The sequence below is a fragment of the Polypterus senegalus genome, chromosome 6 (genome assembly GCF_016835505.1).
Source record: "Polypterus senegalus isolate Bchr_013 chromosome 6, ASM1683550v1, whole genome shotgun sequence".
Classification (NCBI taxonomy): Eukaryota; Metazoa; Chordata; class Cladistia; order Polypteriformes; family Polypteridae; genus Polypterus; species Polypterus senegalus.
The window spans coordinates 106,818,645-106,832,795 of NC_053159.1; the positions used below are offsets into that span (position 1 = coordinate 106,818,645).

Sequence of the window (14,151 nt, forward strand, 5' to 3'; positions counted from 1 at the left end):
TTAAACATATATTTCATAAACCTGATAACATTTGTGCCTACTCTATCCTCATATAAAAATAACACCGTCTCTTCAAAGGCTTTTATAAAATATTTTAGCGCGTCATTATTGTCCCTGACGCAGTCGACCTTATCAAAATGGCTGCTCAAGTGGTCCCTGCGTGGCTCTGCTGCGCATGCTCAAACGGCGCTCCGTTCAACTTTGCGCCAACTCCGTGGAGAGGATGTAGTAGCGGGGTCTGGGGGGGTTGAGGCGAAGGGTTCGTTTGAAACAACAATAACAACAACAATAATACGGTTTGTAAAGGAATTATAATACAAGCAGCAACTGTGTGGAATATCTGGTTTCTGGTGTGAAGAGGAACGAACGGGTCTCGGAGCAACGTACTGGGTTGTTGTTGAGATGGCGGGCAGAGGCTCCGCGGATCACAGATTCTCTGTCACCGGCTACCGCGGCTGTGGGGGGCGACCTAGGCTCCATGTCGGCTAGGCCTTGCAAAGGCCGCTTCTCTGGAGGACATCGCTGCTTGTGCGGAGACGTGTCACAAGATCTGCGAAAGTAACAGAACGTGAGGACAAGCCGCTGGATCCGGAGGGAAGGAGGCCGAGATAGTCGAGCCACCCGGAGACTCTGCACTCGGATTCTTTGTGTTTGCTTTGGTCGCCTGCTTGCGTGGAAGACATTTCCCCAGTTAAACAGGATTTTACAGTAGTTCGTGGCGAAAAGGAGCTACTCGCTGTATGAATGTGGGACAAAATGGAGACAAGAACGATTGTTTACGATTTGGACACGTCTGGGGGGTTAATGGAGGTGAGGAAGGCTTGATGTGCTTTGCGAGAGGGCCTGTCGGTACTGCGCTCGGACGGGGATGAGATTTGATTACTGCCATTCTTTTCTCTGTTTTGTACCCCATTGGTGTTTGCTTGGAGGTCTAGGATTCCGAATTGTGATCATTAATTTGTAACATTGCATCTCCCAGCGTATTGCTGGGCCTGTTATATGTGTAGAAGGGGAACACGATTCTGAGTCTGTGCAGGGGGTGGGTACCGTGCGCCATTGACACCGGTGGGTAGCGTTTAAGGAGACCTTCGCCTTCAAGTGACATTTCTTTTAGACATGTTGCAGACCACATACATTATAAAGCTCCCCACCTTGGGTACCCAGGTGATCCCGAAAACGAATACAAATTAGCCAATACCTAAGAGTACTTGTGCAGTAACGTCTCTGCATATATCCAAGTTCACGTAATGGAGGGAATCGGATCTTTTCCGATTTACACACGTCCCTTGGTGTACACACTTGCAGTTGCGTTCTTGCCATGATTCTACGCCACTTCCTGGCCATGCATACACAAGGATGTAGTTGAAGCAGTAAAAGAACGCATGTATAAGAGCTCATCCTGACCTGTGCCATTTATGTGCCCTCTGCTCATGATAATTGCATCAAGCATAGACATCTAATGCCCTTGTAAAACTTTTGCAGACATGGGCACACTCCAAAGAGTGAATCAAGGTCCTGGCAGCACATCCACGCCTGTCGTGCCTTTCATGTCTATAGTGATATGCATTACCTTCGGATTAGTGTAGAGATGTGAATTCTGGGTGCACGCACGCACTTGTTAAAGCCAACTATACTCTCAATAATATGCAATTTAGTAGACCCCCCTAGAACCAGGGGAGTGGCACATCAATTTGTAACAAGGTGTCGAATGTTGTGTCTTCCATGCCCCAGCAAATCCAAGCCCTGCTTGCGCCACCCAAATCAGAGGAGGGCGAGAAGAGGTGCAGAAGGCCAGAGAAAGAGCCCAGAAGAAGCGGTCGGGCCACCAATCATGACACCTGCGACAGTTGCAAGGAAGGAGGAGATCTTCTATGCTGTGACCATTGCCCCGCAGCCTTCCATCTCCAGTGCTGGTAAGACGTGATATGATAATATATGGGGGTGGGGGGACTTGTTACCCGACATCCCTTTTTATGTTTATTAGGGATGCTTATGACAATTGTGCTGCACCGGTTTCAATTTAGTTGCTGGGGCCTCTACCTGCCTGACGATTCGGAGGCTGTCTGGAACAGTTGTTCGTTCCGCTATCACCTTGTTTTATTGTCGCCCCCGTGCGGGGAACTGTCTGCATAAGTGGGAGGCGGAGAGGCTGCGGTTGTCTTCGCCTCTGTTTACAATATGGCGACCTTGCTTTAAATTATATTTTTTATTCTGAGCGCCATTTTGCTGAGTACCGTCGCAGAAGAGCGTCCGTAGGCACCACTTTGTGCTTGATGATGCCTTTCTTACACGCTGCTGTAAAGCTTCTGTTAAGCTGTACTGCTGTTTTAATGGGCGTGTTCTTTTTCCGGCGTATATTGTATGCTATGGTCCCCATCTTATTGTGTGTTTCTTTGCCCATGATGCGGTGCCGGGTGCTTTGCCGTTTTAAGTGTGGGTCTGTTGTTCGGTTGCTTGCTTGTAGTGTTAGGGACTGAGCGCCAGGTCATGTCCGCCGCGCTCTCATCTGTGCATGCCGTTGATCACGGCTAGGTGGTGTACAGCCTCACTTTGGTGTCAGATCGGATGCCAGGTTGGTGTCCAATCAGGCAGCACTTTATCCTGAACCAGGCTTGTGTTTCATTCAGTATTAACTGCCAAGCTCTTCAAGCCTGGCCAGTGCACTGCATCATATGAATATATACAGTAGATTTAACCAATGACTTATACTTGTTAGGTGCTTTCAGAAAATAAAATTACTAAACAAGTTAGGTGCTTTCAGAAAAGAAAATTACTAAACAAGTTACGGCTGTTGGAATTGCATGGTCTTACAGCAAAAAAAAATAAAAAATTACCGCTTCTCCAACAAAAGAAAAGGGTGTCTGTTTTGGTTAAGGGTCTTACTCTAGTAAAATATCTTGAGATTCTAAAGTTATATTTTCAACTCGTTTAAACCCATATTTTTATTTTAGCATTTTCATTGATTGCTGTGTTTTTCCCCCCAAACAAGTTCATTATTGTACTTTGATCAAGCACAAGTAGATGTATATCTTAAAATGTTTACAATAAAGGTGCCTTTTGGCAAAAATGACTGTCATCACGGAAGAACAACAATTTGAGTAGTTTGTATCAGGCAGGTTTCTTATTTGGTTGACTCCTTTATCGAAGGCAACTTACAACATTTAAAATACAATTGGTTACATTTGTTTTGGTTTTCCAATTGGAGCACAGGCAGATGAAGTGACTTGCTCGTAGTCATACAGTGTCAGTGGCAGGTTTTGAACCCACAACGTCAGGGTTTGAAGTCCAAAACCTTAACCACTACACCACAGTGTCTGCCTTTTTGCTTTTATGTTGCATGGAAAATATCCAGCGCCATAATCATGATTTCAGGTTAATTTGAAATATTCAGAAATATTGACATGACTCTTCTTTAAAGACATATACCAGTATTACTAGGGGATCACTGTATAGCAAATACATACAGTTTACAGTTTCATGCAAGAAGCTGGAATCCTCTGGCCACATGACATGTTTTGTTGACATTTGAAGTTTAAAAAAAAATGTTAAGATAACTTTGACAGCAAACTAAAACAATATCGTTTTTATGAAAATGTTAATTAACCAAGTTATAATTTATTTCAATTGAAAAAATGTTTAAACAAAAATAGAGTAGGTGTGACATTTGCAATAGTCTGGGCATCTTTTTATTTGCAAAATCTATGAATTTGTTAGGTTATTATTAGGTCTGACTTGATTGACAATTGACTGAGGATCTGAAAATTAAATTAAACAGGCCTACACAAATATAAAATGCACTGGTTTCAAATAACAATCCATGGTATTATCGCTCATAGTGACCAGTCTCTGATTATGCATTACCAAAATGCCTTTGCACTGGCTTTCTTGCATCTGTGCAGCTTACATTGCAACATTGATTTAACTGAAGACCTGGTGGTTCGTATGACCATTGTATAGCAGGTACACAAGAGACAAACCAGCTGAGATAAACTGGAAAATGTGCTTAGACCAATTAGTTAAGATTTGTAATTGTCTCTGGAGATGGTGCCATGACTACTCTGTAGGTGAGTAGCTGTTTATCTAATGATGTTTTGAGGTCAGATTGAAATTGAGTATAGTTGGGTCAGTTGAGGGTCCAAGTTAGTAATCTAACAGCAGCATCCTGATAGTGGAAAGCCTCCTTAAATTAGGTGCATCAGAAACAGTGTCTCTTTAATATAGAGGAAATGTGTGACTTGAAAGTTAAAGGTGCAGTTTTGTGTGACTTTGGAGTCTGACGATTTAAGCATAGTGGAATAATTTTGCAATTGTCGTATTCTGATAATAATTTATTAAGGTGTGGAAGAACCTTTAAGAAGCTGTTTAATCTTGGTCATGTGAATTAGAATTGTTAATTACTTTGTAATTAAAGGACACACTCTTCATTTCCCAATATCTAATTGTTGTAAAGTGGATATGAAAAGTCTGCACACCCCTGCCAAAATCACAGATTTTGTGTAATGAAAATTAAACCAAGATAAATTCTCTCACAATGTATACCTTTATTGCAAAATTGCAACCTGTACAAAGAAGGTGAAAACAAATCAGAAAGGTTTACTGAAAAAAGGAATACAAAAAACAGTACAAAAACATGGTTGCATTAGTGTGTGCACCCCCTAAACTAATACTTAGTTGAAGCAACTTTTGTTTTTATTACAGTACTCGGTCTTTTTGGGGAAGAGTTTATCGATTTGGCATATCTGGACTTGGCAATATTTGTCCACTCCTCCTTGCCAACAATTTCCAGATCTGTCAAATTATGAGGGCATCTCTTGTGTTCGGCTCACTTCAGGTCATCCCACAGATTTTCATTGGGATTAAGGTCTGGGCTCTGTCTGGGCTATTCCAGATTATCAATCATCCTTTGGTGAAGCCATTGCTTTGTTGATTTTGATATATGCTTTGGGCTGTTGCCACTCTGAAAGGTGATGTTTGTCTTCATCTTCAGCCTCCTAGCATATGCTTGAAGGTTTTGTACCAAAATGGACTGATATTTGGCTGTTCATGATTTCATCCAGCTTGACTAAAGCCCCAGTTGCAGCTAAATAAAAGCAGCCTCAAAGCATGATGTTGCCTCCACCATGCTTCACTTGGGTATGGTTTTCTTTTGAAGATATACTGTGTTATTTTTCTGGCAAACATACCTATTGTAATTATGGTCAAATAGTTCAACCTTGATCTCATCAGACCATAATACATTTTTCCATATGGTTGTTATAGACTGGGTATACCTTTTTGCAAAGTTAAGTTTGGGTTACATGCTTTTCTTTGTGAAAAAAGGCTTTCTTCTCACTACCCTACCCCACAGCCCAGACATAATATAGAATATGACTGGTGGTTGTCATATGTAGGGAACAACCATTACTTGCCAGGGAATCCTGCAGCTCTTTTAATGTTGCTGGCGGCCTCTTTGTGGCCTTCCTGACCAGTTTTCCCTGTGTCTTCTCCTCAATCTTGGAGAGATGTCCTAATCTTGGTAGAGTCACTGTTGAGTGATATTTTCTCCACTTGTTGATGACTGTCTTCACTGTGCTGCATGAGATTTTTAATGCTTTTTTGTATCCCTGTCCTGATTGATACCTTTTAGTAATGAGGTTCTGTTCATGTTTTAAAAGTTCTTTGCTGACCATGGCTGTTGTGACCAAATGAATATTAGAATAATCCTACAGAAACAGCCAAACCTTATCAGAGCTCGATGAGAGCCACTGTAATTGATGTCATGTTTATACTAACTGCTATTTGAGATGAGACTTATTGTGATTGGTTAATTCCGAATACAGCCACATCCTTGATTATTAAAGGGTGGGCACACTAATGCAGCCTGCTTTTTGTGTGGATTTTTTTTTTTCCACTAAGCAGTTTTTGGTTCATTTTCACCTTCTTTGTACAGATTGCAATTTTGCAATAAAGGTGGAACAAGTTCTGACAAGATTTATCTTGGTTTCAATTTTTTTATTACACAAAACATACGCTTTTGGCAGGGGTGTGTAGACTCTTTATATCAGCTGTGTAGCTAATGAAAGATTAACTTATATTGTGTTCTGGTTATTTTAAAGCTCCTCACTTGTGAGGATCAATCTGTTACCTTTTCCTGTAACAGTTACGAAACAGTCCCCCAAATATGATGGAAATAAGCTGTCTGTATCCAGTGTGTTACCAGAAATGATTTCAGTGGAAGTCTGTGTAGTGTCTTTGTACAAATGAATGCTTGGGTCATACTGACAAGTATTGTATTAGTATATTCACTTAAAGATAGGTTTTGAGCAGAAGTAGGCCTAGTACTGTTTTTTTAGACACTTTAAGAAAAATGTTATTTACATCTGGAATCACCTTTAATCACCCTATGCCACTGGGGAGGCATGAGAATGTTTAACATATTTTTTTCAGAATTATTAGACGTTTTAATGTGGGTGATCACAAATTTCTTTTGTGTAGTTGAGGATAATGTGGTACACGGGAAGGTTCAGTGTCGGCAATAAGGAAGAGCTCTTCAATAGTACAAACCAGAGTGATCTTGGCGTTGTGATGAGACTTCACTCCTGAATCAGAAGGTTTTAAATGAGTACGTTTATAGGAAACAATGAACTTTTTAATTTTGGGAAGATCGTGTTTTACCCTCAGTACTCCTGCATCAAGTGCTATTCAGGGTGCAATGAGTAAGTGAAATGTTGCTCTGGCTTCTTGAACCCCAAAGAAAGAAGTAAAGCAATATTTGCTGTGCTGAACTCTGACTGTTAATTGGAAGTTGTATACAGTATGGTGTTGATAATATGTTTATTAATTGAAGTGAAAGTGGGTAATATTGTTCTTGCAAGCAAGCTTTAACATTCTTAGTTACTGTCAATACTCATAGATAAGCTGACCCTTGACGTTTTAACCAAAATACCATGAAAAATGCATCATCTGCAGATAAGGTGAATGTGAAAGTCTAAAATGAAATCGGTTCTGAAAACATAACATTTACCTTTTAATACACTTTGGTTACTGTTGGAGCAATTTAGTTATTAGGAAAAGCTGGGCGCATAATGAATGACAATGATTACATAATTGGGAAATGAGCTACATCAGGAGAGTTGAGAGTTTTGCTTCAGGAATGGTTCTAGTAACGTGTACCTCTGCTTGTCATTACCTTCTCTATAGGGATTGCAGGGTTTTTTCATACACTCGAAGTGAATAATGTTAAAAAAAGAAATTGGAGCTCTGCTCTGCAGATAAACCAAATAAATTTTTGGCTCTATTTTGAGTCCTAAATTCTTATCCTTGAGTATAAATGGTAAATGGGCACTGCTTTTTGTAACATTATTTTTCAATAAACATTATTATAGTATACATGTGTAAATGTTAATATGTTGTCAGAAAACACCAAATTTGCATATATCATTGAGTTTAAGGCTGAGGTTCTAAATTTGTTGAGGAGTGTACATATTTTCTAATTCCCAAAATCTCTTATACAAATTTTTTTTCCCTCTTGTCTGTGAAAATGTCTGTAGCTGACATGTAAAAAATCTCTCAACGAATTTAAGGCAATATTCCCAGTTTAACTTTTCTATATTTATTTAGGTTATCTTCAAATGTTTTCACTGTTTTTCATCACCTTTGTGAATTATGATTGATTTATAGGACCTGAGTTAAAAATACAGTATGTAAAATTCACCAGTAGAGACATTTAAGATAGCTATAATTTATTCCAGAGATATATTTCTTTGCACTACTTCAAAATGTTCTTCCATTCTACTCCGTATTTTTTTCTCACCGTGGTTCATTGAATACTTGAGATATACTTAACATGTAATTTGTGACATCAAGTCAGTTTTCTTTTCAGTATCATTAAGGAAGAACCCAACACCCCCACTCCCCTCCCAGAAAAATATTGTGTGCTGCTACTAAGAGACAGGGAGTGAATCTTGTTACTTTATTGTAGTGACTGGAAATGGTAAAGAACAACCATCACTGATAAACCTCTGGCATTACATTCCCTAATTTAAAATTCAAGGAAGCCACTGTATAAATGTATTCCTAACCAGCAGCTGCTGCTTACATTCTGTAGTTATTCATATTTTGTGCACTTATGGTCAATTTTGCAATGAAAGCACTAGCAAACACCAGAATTAAGTCAAATGAATTACACAGAGATCCTTACTCATTGTCTGCATTTGCTATATTTTTTGTCATTGAGTGACACTTGATCATTGAAATATTATTTTTAAGAAGAAGGTATGTTTGTTTTGTTACATTTTTCTTTTTTTGTTTATTTCTCTAGCTTCATTTTGTGTCATCTTTGTATTATCTGTAATGTTTCCGTCATCCTTTCAAATGGTGCAAGATGAGTGGTAATTAGCCTGTAGAAATACTTTTTTACAGATGCATAAGTGGACATTACAATGAATGTTGCAGAATAAAATCTGTAGCTTCTTTGATAAGGGAAAAACATAACAGGGCCGCAGCAAACTAGGATTTAAACATTTGAGCAGCAATAGTCAACCTTTCAGTTGAATTTCTGGAAACACGTTTAATCTAGGATGCAGATAGTTCAAAATTGATTAAATTGTGAAAGGAAGACTGCAAATTGTTCACAGTAACTGACTTGGGTGTCTTCTAGCAGCAGGCAAAAATTCATTTGGATACCAGTGTACCAAGGCAGGAAGGTTTGCATTAAGAGGGTTTAAAGAATGTTTGGTATTTTCTGAGTAAATTTATTTCTTCACAATCATAGTATATTAGTTTACAGCATGAAATTGCATTCTAAAGTGAAGCATATTTTATAAATTAAAAAAAAAAAACTAGAAACTAGGCCACTTTTTTTTTATAATGCAGCTAATGGGTATCAGGATTCTTTTGTAAATCATATCCTTAAAACTTACCAAATGCATCCATTTTTTAAGCCAGAAATGTCTTGAGTATTGATCCATGTCTTGAGATTACACACATGTTGAAAAATATTGCATCCATTTTGTTTTAAGAATGTCAAAAAGCAAACCAATGTTGTGAAATGTAGCCATCTTTAAAGAATACCGGCTGGGCACATCACTTTGCCAAGTTCATTTTCCTCCACTGTATCATTTCAGCATCAGTGAGACTTTCCTTGGTGTAGTATATAGAATCTGGAGGAGGTACTTGGTCTAGGGGCATGGAGTCACCTTGGAAAGTCATCGCTAAGCACTGTTATTGGCATTACAGAATATTGATGCCCAAATATGAATCACTGTCTCTGTTCTGTAGACAACACCAAATGGAAAAGGCATATTCTTTTACTATATGGAAGCATATTTCTTTCAGAAAGATACGGCCTGCTGCTTTTGGATTGATAATGCTTCAGTGAAGGAATGTATGCACATTGTATGCAATCAACTGACAAAAACTAAATAGACATTATAGGAATCAGTCTTCCATCTTCTTATCCTGCTTAATCAGAGTAGTGTCATGGGACAGCTGGAGAATATCCCACCATTCATTGGGCACAAGGCAGGCACAATCCACAGACAGAACATTGATCCATTGCAGGGTGAATACACACTCACACACTTTAGCAACAGTGTTCCACCTAACCTTCATGTGTTTAGACTGGAGACCGGAGCACCCTGGGTGAATATGCAGAAATTAATCTAAGGCTTTTTAAAAATTCAAGGCAGTGCAAGTTCAGTTCAAATTTATTGTTACAGTCATGGTGAGAATTTCATATACACCAACATTCTGGACATGTTTCTCAGGACAGTATTGGGCTTTCAGTTATTCTACAGCTGTTCTTTTTCTGTAAATAGCATTGATTGGCAAAATTCACCAAAGCTGTATGAACTTTTATGCATGCATACTGTGAGATTGTTGCCACTCTACTTTGGGCATGCATGCTTGTATGACCTGCTCAGTACTCCAGCCATTCACAAAGTATGCGTTTAAAAGAAAAAAGAAACTTGCTGTGTTTTCTTTTGACAAGTACATTTGCTGACCTTAATAAGAATATTATGAGTACAGTTATCCATCGACTTGCGTAATGCAGCAGTGGGGACAGAAATCAACATGGGCGTATCTCAGTTATAGGGGAGAGGTCAAATATGCTGTAATGCATAAAATAGAATGATGTAAACCTGGTAATTTTTCAAAATTGTTGTTATAGAGTGGGGTTGACCAAACATACCATTCATTGCTTTGCCACTTTCACATTGATAACTTTTAAGTCTGTTTAGCAACTCAAACTGTGGGAGTCATGTGGTGTGAAACAACGATACCCCTTGAAGAAGATGAGTGGCGGATTGACACATTAACTTTAGAAGCTGTTTAATGGTCCTTGAATGGACCATTTATTGTGTTAAAAGAAAGAATCCTGATCAGCTGTTATCCTCAAGAAACACTGCTCATCCTCTGTACTCATGAATCTTCTTCACATTGCTTTCTTTCGTTTGCCGACATGCCACATTGTTCAGCGCACCTCTTTTTAAGCTTGAGGCATTTAAAGGCCAAGATGCATTTGCATTAATGAAAATATAGGAGCTGTGAATATATGATATGGACATGGGAGACTTCAGTGAACAGAATTGGATGCAGGGAGCTGGTGCCTGACCCATGCATTATGAGACTGATTGCAAAATGTTGTACAGTACAGTGTTTTTCTTAGTAAACAGAGAAAATACACTAGGGTACATACATATATATCTAACATCCATTTATCATTGCTGTTAAATACAGTGATACTGTACCCTTATATACAGTAGCTGCCAGCACAATTGGTTTTGTTTGGAATACACATGGTGCGTTAGGGCAGAAATAATAAGACACCAGCTATGGACCACGGACATAAGTACAATCAGATGTTACTACAGTATATAAAACATATGTCCATGAATACCTATACCACCACCTAGTATATAATACCAATTTCTTTTGTCTCTTAGCTCAGCTCCATGTGGCTGATTTGCAAATGTAATTAGCCATGCTGCTGTAGCCCTCTATTCAGAAGGAGCCATAAAGGAGCACTCTTGATCCCCTTCCCCTCATCAGAAAACACGGGACATGCTGTGAAATAATGAAAAGGGAAGATATATTACTATTTACAAGATGTTTTTTTCTTCTTAATGGTAGAAGAAAGTGCGAAGCATCTGGACAGATACCTGTGAAACAAAAAAGACATGACTGCTGCCGTTGCACTGGACTTCAAATAATGGAATGAGACCCCTTGCCACTGTTTCCTGGCATAGCCATTGTGTGCATCAAGATTAGAAATCTATGACTGCAGTGGTCTGTATTTTATTTATGTATTGATAGTTTGCGGCCATTTGTTGTATTTTGTTTGAGATATTCTTTCCTTCTGGTCTTTCGTTTTATGAGGCAGATGGTGCAGTGGTTATCACTGATGCAGTTCATATCACATTTTTGGCCACATTAATCGGTTCAGCATAATTGGCAGACTTTCCCCTAGCCTCCCAGGGATTCTTCAAAGACCATTTTACTATAATAATTCACTCAAAACTAGTTCAGTTGCTCCTTCCCCATTGACTTTAATGCATAGTGAAGTTAGTATCACAAATATTTCTGTGATTTTGGGGAACTCACGATGAAACAAACTTGTTTGCTCATCACTATCTGTGACATAATGATTGTACAAAATAAATATTTATTACTAAAATAAGAAAAAAAAAATAGTGCACAGGTTTCCTGAAACCATCACAGGGTCAAAATTATACATAGAATTAAAGATATACAGTGGTGTGAAAAACTATTTGCCCCCTTCCTGATTTCTTCTTCTTTTGCATGTTTGTCACACAAAATGTTTCTGATCATCAAACACATTTAACCATTAGTCAAATATAACACAAGTAAACACAAAATGCAGTTTTTAAATGATGGTTTTTATTATTTAGGGAGAAAAACAATCCAAACCTACATGGCCCTGTGTGACAAAGTAATTGCCCCCTGAACCTAATAACTGGTTGGGCCACCCTTAGCAGCAATAACTGCAATCAAGCGTTCGCGATAACTTGCAATGAGTCTTTTACAGCGCTCTGGAGGAATTTTGGCCCACTCATCTTTGCAGAATTGTTGTAATTCAGCTTTATCTGAGGGTTTTCTAGCATGAACCGCCTTTTTAAGCTCATGCCATAGCATCTCAATTGGATTCAGGTCAGGACTTTGACTAGGCCACTCCAAAGTCTTCATTTTGTTTTTCTTCAGCCATTCAGAGGTGGATTTGCTGGTGTGTTTTGGGTCTTTGTCCTGTTGCAGCACCCAAGATCGCTTCAGCTTGAGTTGACGAACAGATGGCCGGACATTCTCCTTCAGGATTTTTTGGTAGACAATACAATTCATGGTTCCATCTATCACAGCAAGCCTTCCAGGTCCTGAAGCAGCAAAACAACCCCAGACCATCACACTACCACCACCATATTTTACTGTTGGAATGATGTTCTTTTTCTGAAATGCTGTGTTCCTTTTACGCCAGATGTAACGGGACATTTGCCTTCCAAAAAGTTCATCTTTTGTCTCATCAGTCCACAAGGTATTTTCCCAAAAGTCTTGGCAATCATTGAGATGTTTCTTAGCAAAATTGAGACTAGCCCTAATGTTCTTTTTGCTTAACAGTGGTTTGCGTCTTGGAAATCTGCCTTGCAGGCCGTTTTTGCCCAGACTCTTTCTTATGGTGGAGTCGTGAACACTGACCTTAATTGAGGCAAGTGAAACCTGCAGTTCTTTAGACGTTGTCCTGGGGTCTTTTGTGATCTCTCGGATGAGTCGTCTCTGCGCTCTTGGGGTAATTTTGGTCTGCCGGCCACTCCTGGGAAGGTTCACCACTGTTCCATGTTTTTGCCATTTGTGGATAATGGCTCTCATTGTGGTTCGCTGGAGTCCTAAAGCTTTAGAAATGGCTTTATAACCTTTACCAGACTGATAGATCTCAATTACTTCTGTTCTCATTTGTTCCTGAATTTCTTTGGATCTTGGCATGATGTCTAGCTTTTGAGGTGCTTTTGGTCTACTTCTCTGTGTCAGGCAGCTCCTATTTAAGTGATTTCTTGATTGAAACAGGTGTGGCAGTAATCAGGCCTGGGGGTGGCTACGGAAATTGAACTCAGGTGTGATACACCACAGTTAGGTTATTTTTAACAAGGGGCAATTACTTTTTCACACAGGGCCATGTAGGTTTGGATTTTTTCTCCCTAAATAATAAAACCATCATTTAAAACTGCATTTTGTGTTTACTTGTGTTATATTTGACTAATGGTTAAATGTGTTTGATGATCAGAAACATTTTGTGTGACAAACATGCAAAAAGATAAGAAATCAGGAAGGGGGCAAATAGTTTTTCACACCACTGTACATACACCCACAGTTATAAAATGTGTTTTATGTTAGTTCCTTTTAACTCCCTGTTAGTGATCTGGGTCGACCACAGCTGATTGCTTCTCTTTATTGCCATAGAAAGCCTCATTTGACAGCATTTATTAGGTTAATCAATACAAATTACAATGGGAAAGTCCAAGGAGCTCAGAGCAGACATGAGAAAGGCAATTATTAATTTACATAAGTCAGGAATGTCTCATGGAGCCATTTCTAAACATCCTAAAAATCCAAGACCAATCCTTTCAAACAGTTGTTTCTTAAGTACAAGTTATTTGGAGCTGTAGTCGCTTTGTCAATTTCTAGAAGAAAACCCTGTCATTTTCAGCTGAGAGGAAGCTGGCCTTGGATAGTCAGCAATCCAAGAAACAGGTCTGACATGAACTGGAAGCTGCTGGAACACCAGTGTCAATGTCCACAGTCAAGCAAGTTTTACATCGACATGGGCTGAGAGGCTACTGCCCAAGAAAGAAGCTCCTGCTCCAAAAAGACACCTTCAAGGTCATGTGGAGTTTGTGGCTGATCACATGGACAAATAATAAGCCTTCTGGAGGAAAATCTTATGATTAGATGAGACAAAGATTGAGTTGTATGACCTCAGTAGCTAGAGGTGTGTTTGAAGAGGAAGACATGAAGCACTCAAGCTTAGGAGCACTGTGCCAACTGTTGAACTTGGTGATGTATTAGATTAGGCATGTCAAACTCACTACCATTGGTGGGCTGCTTCAACTGCCATACGTGTGTCAGCGGGCCGCACTGTAACAAATACTATTATACTATTATACA

General features: G+C 39.2%; 1 protein-coding gene across 1 annotated transcript in view; it reads left to right on the forward strand.

Moving 5' to 3' along the window:
- Positions 1 to 200: 200 nt before the first annotated feature.
- phf12b (PHD finger protein 12b) overlaps positions 201 to 14,151 on the forward strand; it is a 63,833-nt gene continuing 49,882 nt past the window's right edge. Inside the window, exons 1-2 of the mRNA XM_039756708.1 lie at positions 201 to 810; positions 1,732 to 1,913. Coding sequence (XP_039612642.1) covers positions 745 to 810; positions 1,732 to 1,913 — 248 coding nt within the window. The 5' untranslated portion in view covers positions 201 to 744. The remainder of the gene's footprint in view (positions 811 to 1,731; positions 1,914 to 14,151) is intronic.